This window comes from Talpa occidentalis, unplaced genomic scaffold, assembly GCF_014898055.3.
Source record: "Talpa occidentalis isolate TD23 unplaced genomic scaffold, MPIMG_talOcc4v2.1 talOcc4.8, whole genome shotgun sequence".
Lineage (NCBI taxonomy): Eukaryota > Metazoa > Chordata > Mammalia > Eulipotyphla > Talpidae > Talpa > Talpa occidentalis.
Genome location: NW_023605194.1, coordinates 26,185,495 through 26,198,723, shown reverse-complemented (window position 1 = coordinate 26,198,723; position 13,229 = coordinate 26,185,495). Strand labels below are relative to the sequence as shown.

The window sequence follows — 13,229 nt, the reverse complement described above, 5'->3', positions numbered from 1 at the left end:
CATGTAACAACATACAGATCTCCCAGATATTATGCTGACCTACAGAAGCTCCAATATTATGTGACTTGTATTTATCCACAATTCTAAAGCAGGCAGAAGTAATTTTAGGTAAACAAAAAATAGAACAGTGGTTGCCTCTCTGTGGGGAAGTTACCCAAGAAAGGAATCAAGGGAATTTTCTGGAGAGGTGGAAATGTTCTATATTACTAAGAAAGTGTATGCATTTGTCTAAATTGTATAGTTAAGATCTACAGGGCCTCCCCTGGTGGTGCAGCGGTTGAGCGCTGGGCTGTGAAGCTTCCACAGCCTCTGCAGTGCCGCTTTGATCCCCGGCAAGGGTCCCACATGGTGCAACGGACCTCTCCTGCCGCCCACTGCTCCCCTCAGCAGTGTACTTAGGTCCTTCTGCCTGTTCTGCTCCCCGCTCTGGCTATGGTGAATCCTCTCACCCTCCCGCACTTCTGACTGTACCCAGTGCTTGTATGAATAAATAAATAAATCTTTAAAAAGAAAAAAAATCTATATACTTAATGTTGTTAATCTTAACTCAGAGAAAGTTATAAGGAAAAATTGGGGTATATGTGGCATTAATGGGTAATAGCATAGATGACATAAGAATGTATAAATATTGAAGAAAGATGATGAGTACGCAGGAGTTCATTATATTAATCTGTTTATTTATACTTGATATTTTTAGTAATAAAAAGCTTTTAAGGCCTCCCTGGTGGTGCAGCGGGTTGAGTGTACCGCTGTGAAGCTGTCCTCAGCCTTTGCTGTGCGGGTTCGATTCCCAGTCGGCCAGGGAGAAACCCACATGGCAGGGCAGACCTCTTCTGCCTCACCTGCTGCTCCCCTCAGCAGTGTTTTCGGTCCGTCTGTCTGTTCGTCTCCCTTCTCCATCTCTGGTGAATTTTCTCACCCTCCTGTGCCTCTGGCCTGTACCCCAGTTCTTGTATAAATAAATCAATCTTTAAAAAAAAAAATAATAAAAAAGAAGTGATTTTTAAAAAAAAACTTTTAAATGATTATAATTAAAATTTCTAAGGGTTAACTGTTTCAACTTCCAATAATCATAATGACAGAAATAAAACAATGTTTAACATGCTTTCTAATTCCTGATTTTTCCTCAAGTATTAAAAACTAGCAGATTTGATTTTCAGATTAGTTTTTTTCTGATTTTATTTATTTTCTTATATTGTTGTTCATTTTTGTACAGTAATTTCTAGTCCCTATAGTTCTCCCGCCACCATAATGCCGGTGACCCATCACCATAGTCCCTTGTGCTTTTCCCTCTCCTGTCATTATAAGAAAACATGAACAAATTCTTGAGCCAGTTTTGGCCATAATAAAATATAAAATAATCTTTCATTTTTCCAAAACAGGCACAGCAGCAGAAAGCCTTCAGTGTTGCTCTGCAGAAGCAAAATAATATAAAATTTGGGAAGAATATGTATATAAATGGTAGAATTCCAGGAGACAGGAATGAAATTATATTGAAACATACATTTGAAGAAGATGATGAAAGTGAAGAGGAGGTAAAGGGTCTCTTTCTTATTGAATACATTTTTTTCCTTTGAGTTGGTGGTAATGTATTTCTTTGTGGCCTGTTCTCTCAGATCTATGGATCTATCACTACATTTTTTTTCTATCATTTTTCCTAATAGCACTATAATTTAAATGTATTCTTAGGACACTTGAGTATGGAAATGTGTTCCTTAAGGGTCTGTTAATCTACTTTTCAAATTTAAGAAACTTTATATTGTTGTATTTCATAAATTCTAGGGTACACTTTTTTATCATAACCTTTCAGAATCAGGATACATTTTTTTTAAATTGCTAATACAGTTTCAAGTATAGTCCATAAAGCAATAGTGATGATGTCTTCAATTTGAGGAAATAATAACTCATATGATTTAACTGCATAAGAGAAGAAACTTTGTTTATAATTATACCATAAATCCATGTATCATCTTTGCAAAAACAATTATAATGTATCTACTTACCCATACCAATTTTCTGATAATCAGCTGGGCATGTTAAAGATACAGCACCTCTCCCCTTTATTACCTTATAATTTAAAACAGTCAACAATGATGATTAATGCATAAAGAATCAAGGAACACATACAAAATAATGAAAAGGGCATGGTTTTTATATTGTAAACTTTTTATAGTCAATAAATGTTATGACATGAAGTTCATGAGTCTCCTTGCGTATTTTTAACTGTACATTATCCAATAATGGACTTTAGCTTGACGTATAATCTTTAAAACATGATTTTATTTTTCAGATCTTAACTGTTCAGGATCTTGTTGATTTTTCTCCTGTTTACCGATGTTTGCACATTTATTCCGTTTTGGTAAGTATGTTGTTACTGGTATATCACTTGTGTATACACACACACATGCACACATGCATACATACATGTAGTCATGCATTGTTTGATGACATTTTAGTTAACAATGACTGCATATACAGCAGTGGTCCCAACAGGCTGTGCCAGACAGCCTGAGTATAGTGTATAACAAAAATGTTGAACTAACAGATATTGTTATACGAAGTTTCAATGTGACTTTCCCTGAGAGTGATACAGTGGCTTTAAGTTAGATTTCATTGTTCATGAATTAAAATGAGAGAAGTAAAAGATTAAGTGTTAAAAATAAAAAATCAGTGATGGAGAGCCAGTAGAATGATAGAAAACAAGATTCCATTGGATAAGTTTTGTGATTATTCAGAAATAGCCTGAGTTATTTTTTCAAATAGTCAAATATAAGTATGGATTACTCTTCAAATTTATGTTTTTGTAATTGCATTTAGTATATAATTTTCAATAACTTCCTTTTAGTTCTTTGTATGTTTTTATGTATTTATAGTATATTGAATTTATAAATTAAAGAAAGCCCCATTTTAAAAGATGCTAGCTTACTAATTAAGGCAGGACTTCCTTTTTTTTTTTTTTTTAAAGATTTATTTATTTATTTATTTATTTATTTATTTATTTGTACAAGCACTGGGTACAGTCAGAAGCATGGGAGGGTGAGAGAATGCACCAGAGCCAGAGTGGGGAACAGAACAGGCAGACTGACGAAATATACTGCTGAGGGGAGCAGCGGGCGCGGCAGGAGAGGTCTGTTGCGCCACATGGGACCCTCACCGGTGGCCAGGGATCGAACCAGCGCTGTAGAGGCTGCGGGCAACTTCGCAGCCCAGTGCTCAACCGCTGCGCCACTAGGGAAGCCCCAGGACTTCCTTTTTTATGGTTTAAGTGAGGTTTTACTTTTCTGTGGAGAAGTGGTAAATTGGACAAACATCAAATTGTTTGAATTTAATTTTAGTCTTCGTAATTGTCATGGTAAAGGTTACTATCTTTGAACTATAATGCTAAAAACTTGTTCTTGATATTCATTCAATATGAAGTAAAATACAGCATTAATATTTCATCTGTTAGAAAATTTAAAATGACTTTAAAGGGCTAAAAAGTTATCTGTTTTAGCACTATGTATATTTTTGTATATATTTTTTCAGTACTCTGCTGATTTTATTTTAGGGTGATGAGGAAACGTTTGAAAATTATTACCGGAAACAAAGAAAGAAACAAGCAAGACTGGTATTACAACCCCAGTCAAGTATGGTAAGTATGTGAAATGTTTTATTGGTTGTATTATCATTTTTTCACCTTTTACCCTACTTTATTTTATCATGCAGCTCTGTTTATCCAATGCAACTGTTTATTGAACATCTACCATTGCCAGTAATTGATTTAGCTACTAAGGGTAATGCAGTGAGCAAACAGTAGCCCCTTCTCTCATGAGCTTGTATTCTACTATGGAAGATAAGACATGAACAAGTAGAATAAATGAAAAGATAAATAAAATGTCAGGAAGTTATAATTAGTGTCAGGGAGTATCCAGGTATGATAATTAGTTTCTGACAATATGGTGGACTATGTACTTTAATTGTTTCACTGTAAAACTACTAAAGATGCTAGATCCATTTTTTTGAAATAAAACATTCTTTTAAATCTTAAATTATTTTAAATGCTCTTGGGATCTGGTTGGAAAGTGTAGACAGGGCAAACCAAGTGATAAATATTTTATGTCAATTGTGGTGATTGTTCAGTAGATGTGTTTGTGAAACGCATAGAAACTGCACAGGAAAAGGTGTGGGTTATAGTGTGTGTAACTTATACCTCAATACATCAGACTGTACTATTAGAAAAAGAACAGGAAAACCAAAATGAAGACAGAAATCCAATAGGTTTAATGAAGTAACAATTGCCGCTTTTATCCTAGGAGCATCTGCTCAGTGAGAAAGCATGAGATTTGAGGACATGAGGGTACAGAGGGCTAAGTTCAGAGCCACCCAAAGAAGGTGATAAGAACTTTTCTGTGTAAAACTGAGATTCCAAAGAATTATATAAGCCCCTTATTTGGATGCCCTCGATTGACAACCATCTAACAAAACCTCTGTTCCTCTGGCAAATACTATACGGAAGATTATCTATCTCAAATATTTGTATTAAGTGAACAAAAAAAAAGCATCTGTGAGAATTCATTACAAAGTACTCTGCACATTTTATATGGATAGTCAAATCTCAAACCAAGAATTTAGTTTAAAGTGATTCATGCTAATTTTGATTCCAGGTACCTAGTTAAAAGCAAATGCAAATGAAGGGTCTCTGAACCTTCATTTTAGAGTTAAAGAATAGCCATAGTTGCCATTTTAAGGAAAATTAGCAATTCATAGTCAGAAATAATTACCAAAAAAGTGAGAATCATTAGAAATATTGACAACAGAAATAAATCTTAAAAGACTTATAAAATTTGATTTATTAATGATAGAAAATAAAACTATTTAATATAGTTAAAGAAATAGAAGGTGAGAATTCTGATATAAATTGAATACAAGAAATTATATAGGATGGCCCCAAAATGTGGAGAAATCAAATAGAATATATAGAAATTAAAGATATTTTAATTGAAGTTACAATTTTTTTGAATTTACAACTGATGAATGGTTATATTGTCACTTAATTTCTGGTTTAGCAGTTGATGAATTCTCATAGTTGATCTGGAAAAGTTATTCCGAAAACATCATGGAGAGACAAAAGGATGTAAATCTGAAGAGAGACAGGAGATATAGAGACAAAGTCTAACATATCTAATTGGAGTTTCAAAAAGAGGCTAGAACAAATGAGGCAGAGGAATATTTGAAGACAATGGCTGCTGAGAATTTTCTAGGACAGATGAGCAATATAAATCTACAGAATAAACCCAAGGAATCTCAAGTAAGTTAGATTAGAAGAAAGATACTCTTTGAAACATTATGAAACTGCAGAACTCCAAAGGTAAAGAGAAAATACTGTCATATGTCATTTAATGATGGGGAGACATTCTGAGAAATGTGTTGTTAGGTGACTATCATTTTGTGAATATCATAGAGTGTAATTATGCAAACCTAGATGGCATAACCCACTATACACATAAACTATATGACATAGCCTATTGGGAGTACCATCATAAATGTAGTTTTCATGTCATTAAGTGATTTACACTGGAGAGGCCTGAAAAATATCAGCTATCTTGATCTAATTGACATTTATTTGGTACTTCACCCCAAATAGCCAAATACCCATGCTTTTCAAGTATATGTGAAAGGTTCACCCATATAGATCATATTCTTGGTCACAAATAAACCTGAACAAGTAAAAAAAGCTTGAAATTATAATAATTGTATCTACTGACTACCAGAGAATTAAATTTTCTATATGCAAAAATGTGAATATTGGTTCTTATCTCATTCAGCAATTCAAGAAATGGAATATGGGCCTAAATGTAAGAGCTAAAATTGTAAAGCTTCTAGAAAAAAACAAAAGATTAAGTCTTTGTGATCTTGAGTTGTACAATATTTTCTTACTCGAGATGCATAAAGCATGAACCCTTAAGGAAAAAAAATATTAAAGTGAACATCAAAATAAAAAAACTTCTTCTCGGGCCTCCCCTGGTGGTGCAGCGGTTGAGCACTGGGTTGCGAGGCTACCCGCAGCCTCTGCAGCATCATTTCAATCCCCGGCCACCGGTGAGGGTCCCACAAAAAAAATAAATAAATAAAATAAACATAAATCAAAGTATAGCTTTTTCTAAAAAAAAAAAACTTCTTCTCAAAGCGTATTGTAAAGAAAATGAAAGGACAGGAACAGATGGGGAAAAATTTGCTAAACTCTTGTCTAACACACGAATTGTATCCAAAATATATAAAGAACTTGTTTAAGGGCCTCCCTGGTGGTGCAGCAGTTGAGCGCTGGGCTGCAAAGCTGCCTGCAGCCTCTGCAGTGCCAGTTCGATCCCCGGCTGCTCCCTGGCCACCAGAGGAGGGTCCCACATGGCGTGCAGACCTCTCCTGCCGGCCGCTGCTCCCCTCAGCAGTGTACTTCGGTCCTTCTGCCTGCTCTGCTCCCCCCTCTGGCTCTGGTGAATTCTCTCCCTCTCCCATGCTTCTGACTGTACCCAGTGCTTGTATAAATAAATAAATAAATCTTTAAAAAAAAAAAAAAACTTGTTTAAATAATTCAATATAAATAAACCCAGTGGGCTAAAGACTCCAAAAGACATGTTACCAGACATAAAGGTAACAGGTAAACACATGAAAAGATGTTAATATCATTTTCCATCAAGGAAATGCATATTAAAATTACAATGAGGTACCAGTGCATACCTACTAGAATGACTAAAATTGAAAAGATTGACAATAGCAAGTGCTGGTGAGGATGTGAACAACTGGAACTCTCATATGCTTCTGGTGGATATAAAATTTATACTGTCACTTTGGAAAATAGTTTGGCAATTTGTCTTAATATTAAGCTTATACTTTCCTGTGACCCAGCAGTCTCAATCCTAAGTATTTACCCATGAGAAATGAAAATGTAACTTCACATAGTGACCCATATGTGAATATTTATAGTAGCTTTGTTTATTAAATGCCTCAAACTGGAAATATCCCAAATGTCTATGAACTAGCAAATAAACAATAGGATAAAATAGATAAAAACACATAAAAATCAGGTTAAAAAATAAATAAGTATCCATATCTGATAAATGTGGTGACATTAGAAATCTCAAAATCATTATAATTGTAAGTGAAAAAAATCCAGATACAACAAAGTTACATACAATATGATTTTATGTTATTCTTAGGGCATTTTGGAGGCAGATTGGAGTTGGTTGCCAAGGGATGAGGTTTGACAGATTCACTATAAAAGGTCACATGGGGACTTTTTTGGAGATGGAAGTGTTCTGTATCTTGATTTTGGTAGTAGCAACACTAATGTCTTCATTTGTAAAGTGCTTGTAATCATACCTCAATAAACTTGAAAACTTAAAAACAAAAATAGAGAATCTTTAAAATACCCATAGAGAAAAGAGGTTATTTCAAATAAACACGACAGTGTATCATTTTTGATCTGAAAGGAAATGTGTTAACTTAGTACTCTATGTCCAGTGAAACAAGGGCAAAGAGATTTTTTCAGTCAAGGAAGAGGAGAATTTACTACCAAGACACCCACCCTTCTGATAGAAATTCTAAAGGATCTATTTCAGGCAAATGGAAAGTGATACCAAATGGAAGATAGAAGGTATAAGAAGGAAAGAATAGCAAAGTACAAATATGTGGGTAATCTATGTTGACCGTAGACAGTAATATTGATGTTATTACAAACTTTCATGCAAGATAAAGTTAAAATATACAGTAGCAAAAACATCAGAATAAAATTAATTAATGAAGATTAATTAATGAAATGAAGCTACAATTTCTGAATTTTCCTGAAAAAGAACAAAAATATTGATTAATTTTAGAGTTTGACTAAGTAAACATAATGCAATTTCTAGCATAACCACTAAAAGAGCAAGTGAAGAGTATGTGGTTTCATACAATAGAGTAGAAAAAGCTAGAATGATTAAAAAATTCATGTCTTAGAGTTCATAAAAAGTAGTTTTCTAAACCTGTAAGCACTTAATGATGTTGACTCAAAGTATTTAAAGCAAAATTGCCATGACTATAAGGATAAATAGGAAATTTCACAGCATAGTGGACTTTCCAAGAAGTCTCAGTATCTTATAAACCAAATAGAATATCAGAATAAATACAGCACATGCTTGGTAGGTTTGGTCTAAGTCCTCCCTGGTGGCGCAAGGGGTTAAGTCACAGCCTATGAAGCTATCTTCAGCCACTGAAGCATGAGTTCGATCCCCTGCCAGGGAGATACCCACATGGCACAGCAGACCTCTCCTGTCTCGCCTGCTGCTCCCCTCAGCAGTGTATTTCAGTCAATCTACTTGTTCTCTTTCCCACTCTGTCTCTGGTGATCCTCTCACCCCCCACACCTCTGGCTTATACCCCAGTTCTTGTATGCATAAATAAATCAGTCTTTAAAAAAAATAGGTTTGGTCTAATGGAATATATAGAGCCCTATTTCAACAGCTATAGAAACACGTTCTTTTATGCACACATGGGACATTTTTAAAAATTTGACTACATACTATGTTATAAAGCAAATATCAAGAAATATCAAACATCTGATGTCATGTAGCTTACATTTTCTGATCATAGTATTTTTAGGCTAAAAAGTCATAACAATCCTGTTCCCAAAATCTGGGGAAAAACCCCAGATGTTTGAAATGCTTTATCATACTTAGGAAATATGCAAAATATAGCATTTGAACTAAATTAATGAAACATTTAATGTTATAAACTTGTGTAATGAATGTCAGATAATCAAATATTTTCCTGTATGCCCTTTGATAAAATTATAAATAGGCAATTGTAAAGCATTTTTAAGAAATTTAACTGTTATTAAGAGTTGGATGAAAAACTATTAGAAGATTTTGGCAGAAGATGGAATGATCTGATTATTTTTTGTGAAGTATTGTCATGGCAGCTATCCCGAAGAATAAACTGTAGGGAACAAGTCTAAAGGCTGGGGAAACTAGGTAGGAGAATGGCGATGTAACAGCCCAAGTGAGAGAAGATGGTGGCTTGAACTAACCTGCAGAGAAGGGGGTTATGAAATCGTATTTATATTTTATTTAGGTATTGTCTGTTTTCTTTCAAATGCAAGTTTCATCAGGGTAAGAACTTTTTTGTTACTTAGCAGTGTATTCCCAGTGCGTAAAAATATATGTAGCATATATTAGATTTTCCGTAAATGTTAACTCACAAATATTGTAGTTACTTCGAACTTACTTTCATGTTACTGATATTTATTGGTTTAAATTGATTTTCATTTTTCATTTAAAGCATGAAACAGTTGATGGCTATAGAAGATACTTCACTCAAATTGTAGGGTATGTATCTCACATGTAAAATAACATATGTTAAATGAACAAATTATTTTCTATTTGGGTTTAAATTTTTTTTTTGACACGTGTTTTGTTGATAATTATGGTTTCTAGGTTCTTTGTGGTAGAAGATCATATTTTACATGTGACCCAAGGATTAGTAACCAGGGCATACACTGATGAACTTTGGAACATGGCCCTTTCAAAGATAATTGCTGTTCTTAGAGCTCATTCAGTAAGTCAGATAATTTATGTCACTAAGTTTTTAATTCAGTTACTTTAAGAATTTCTGAAATGCCTAATGTCAGAAGAAAACTGTATCTCATTCTGCTTTTTTTTTTTGATAATTTTCATATTTGGATGTGGGGATATCAGTCTTTTGTTTGCCTGGTAAATACTGTGATTTTGTAAGTGACTGGGTCTTCCCATGATACTTAGTTCAGCTTTATAGAAAATAAGCTGATCTCATTAGTCTCAACTGACCTCTTTATTAGATCACTGAAAAGCCCTGTGATGAATGAATTTTTAATTATCATTCCAATTTCTTTGTTTTCAAAATAAACTCCACCATCAAAACTCAAGACAACTTGTTCTTCAATGCTTATAATTTTGTTTGCAGTAATATAGTTACATATTTCTTAAAAATATGCATTCGTAAAAATTTGAGCTCATTTGAAATAATGAAAGAACCTTTATGTAATGAATGATTTTTTTCGATGAATGAAGATAAAATGCACAAATATTTTTGTAATGTGCCTTTTGTGGTGATAATAAAGTATGCTGGCATTTTAAAGACAATTGAAATTAATAACTGCTCGATGTATGCTTTTTCTTAAGATAATTTTAGTTTACCCTCAGTAAAATCTACCAATACTTAAATATGTTATTTATAATTTTATTATTGAGAATAGAGATTGAAAACATTTTGAAGTAGGATTATTAATTTATGCACTACTTAGATTGTAAGGGTACTACATTCTTATTTGGAACATAGATTTTAATACACTATCCAATTACCTATAACTTTTTCCTGACATTAATATAGAATGATATGTTTTATTATGATTCATATTCAGATCAGCTCTGAATATGTAAAAATAGTATGTTTTATATGAATTCTATAACATGAAATAGGAATTCATAATATATTAAATGCAACATATCACACTCAAAATGTTATTAAACCCTGTTAAGAGGACAAAGTAACATTTACTCTCCCTTTGACATTAATTTTTTCTTCTAGTGAATTAATAAGAAAATATTTAAATTATCACTCCTATATTAGAAAAAGAATCACGTCTTTTATAAGGGAATAAATAAATATTTGTAAAGTAAAATTATGTGGTCCATTTTTTCCAAATTAAAATAATTAGTCTTAAAATCTAAAGTCTTTTAAAAATATAATCATCATTGATTTGACTAAAGTTTAGTGTGTGCATATTTTAGGAAAATTACTAAAATTAAAAGTTAACCATCCTAATTAAAAATTTTAAAAAACACTGCTATTAAAGTACTATTATTATACATCTTAGGTAATGTTTTGATAGTAAATTATAGATACTTTAGGTATGTCATGTTATGATCTTTCCCTAAGAAATTTTACTGAATCATGATAGATATACTGAATAAATGTGAATAACCAACTTTTACATTTATTATGAGTCTGACAGATTAAAGGAAAAAATTTCAGGTTTTTCCCTTAGTTTTTAACTAAATTCTTTGGTTTTTGTTTGCTTGTTTGTTTGTTTGTTTGTTTGTTTGTGTTTCATCTCACACATCCACCCACCACCCACTTTCCCAGTCTTATTGCACTGATCCTGATCTTGTTCTGGAGCTGAAGAATCTCATCGTAATATTTGCAGATACTTTGCAGGTGGGTGATAATGTAACATTCAGTTAATGATGATTTTGAGCAGCTAAAGAAATACAAAATATAGGCCATGCTCATCTATAATTTGTGTAGATTAATGGTAGTAATTGAGTAGTAACCAAATACTTATTTTGCACTGGCACTCCCCTGTTACTCAGGACTTTTCATAGAGCTGCCTTCCTAATTTTAAAACTTGAACAGAACTCAGGGACTATTACCATATTTTAAAACTTTAGTCATTCTGTTAGAATAGACAGTATTTTTGCAGTTAATAAAAATAAAGATACATATAGCAAAAGGTATCCTGAATTAGAAATTAGAAGTTACAAATTTTGCCTTAGAACAGTGAACGTGGGCTCTGGAGTCACAGAGACACTGAGTAAAGTTATGTTCTACTTCTGCTGTTGACTGCTTTCTGACAGTTTTCTAAATTTTAAATCCTCATTTGAAAATAGGCTTATTGATTACCAATTATGAGAGTTATTTTGAGTTTTAAACATGTTAAATGAAAACACATAGTTTGAAAGCTGTTTATACTTGTTTCCTTTCTAATTTCAGTTGTGCTACATGAATGAGACATTACTTCATTCAGTCTCAGCCTTCTTTTTAAAAAAAGATTAAAACTGAATAATCTCAAAATTCAATGCCTTTGTGATTTTTTAGTATCAAAGTTTTAAGCTTTTCCCTCCTTCCTGATCACAGATAATAAGAAATTGATTTCATTTAGTTTCATACTTAAATTTTTAGGATGTTTAATGGCTGGAATAACTTTTCATAAAATATAGACGAGCATCTTCCATAGTGTGATAATAAATGTTACTTAAAACAGGAATCTGTGGTCAGAAATGTTTGAGAGATACTAAGTGAAGTCAAAAAAAGATTTCTCCATTAAATGCCTTTCTCAGAACAAATTTATATACCATACATTTCTTAAAGGAAGATGACTGTGCAGTATTTTCCCAATATATTTGATCCTTGAATCTCCCCCTACATATGACATCATAGATCTAAAACTTCATTTAATATACTTTGGGAAATGCTAATTTAAAATACTTGCTTCAATTTCAAGTCTTTATATCCTAGAATAGTGGTTGTCTATTCTTGAACCTAAGGATAAAATTCCATAAGTTCCTTTAGAAAATTATTTTTATTGCCTGTATCTTTATTAATGTTTATACCTTATACTATAAAACTAGAATATTGTAGTGTTTTGGTTTGTTTTCATAGGTTTTGTGACAGATGTATCTGTAATACTGGTCTTCCTGCACAGAAACTTGGTAAATTTCATTGGAGCCTGCCTTCATTTTGAGGGGTCTAGCTTTAAATTACTTGAGGGACTTAAGCTGCCCTTAGTGACTCAAAGCATTGCTACTCAAAATATAGTTTAAGGACCACTGCTCTGCAAATTGCTATGGATCCATAACCAAAAAAGAACTTCTTTCAGAATGTAAATTAACTTCATCACTAAGTACAAAGTTTAGCTCTATTGTCATTTTTTGTAGCAAGACTAACTTGCTGAAGGTAGCAGTATTGATTTATATTCTTTTTTTAAAAGATTTATTTATTTATATAAGCACTGGGTACAGTCAGAAGCACGGGAGGGTGAGAGAACTCACCAGAGCCAGAGCAGGGAACAGAACAGGCAGACTGATGAAATATACTGCGGAAGGGAGCAGCAGGCGTGGCAGGAGAGGTCTGTGTGCCATATAGGGCCCTCGCCAGTGGCCGGGGATCGAACCAGCGCTACAGAGGCTGCTGGCAGCTTTGCGGCCCAGTGCTCAACCGCTGCACCACCAGCAGTATTGATTTATATTCTATTACAGGCTCCTTAACTCTTTGTAGACCACTGTGAGCTGTTTTTAGATTGGTGCTTGTGAGTACTGCTGAATCTAGAATATTTGATGTATTCCCAAGGAATTCTTCAGAGACTCAAAGGAGAATAATAGACAATATTCAGGCAGTATAGACATTAGGAAAGCACAGTCATGGGCGCATAAACTCTTGTATTTATGCCTTTCTAACCTTAC

At 33.3% G+C, this 13,229-nt stretch overlaps 1 protein-coding gene across 2 annotated transcripts in view; it reads left to right on the top strand.

Annotated features, from left to right (window-relative positions):
* Positions 1-13,229, top strand: part of EXOC6 (exocyst complex component 6) — a 145,577-nt gene that overhangs the window by 45,417 nt on the left and 86,931 nt on the right. For both annotated transcript variants that reach the window (XM_037497874.2, XM_037497875.2), the window contains exons 7-12: positions 1,383-1,535; positions 2,291-2,359; positions 3,548-3,631; positions 9,292-9,338; positions 9,447-9,567; positions 11,134-11,205. In XM_037497874.2, the coding sequence (XP_037353771.1) occupies positions 1,383-1,535; positions 2,291-2,359; positions 3,548-3,631; positions 9,292-9,338; positions 9,447-9,567; positions 11,134-11,205 (546 nt within the window). The remainder of the gene's footprint in view (positions 1-1,382; positions 1,536-2,290; positions 2,360-3,547; positions 3,632-9,291; positions 9,339-9,446; positions 9,568-11,133; positions 11,206-13,229) is intronic.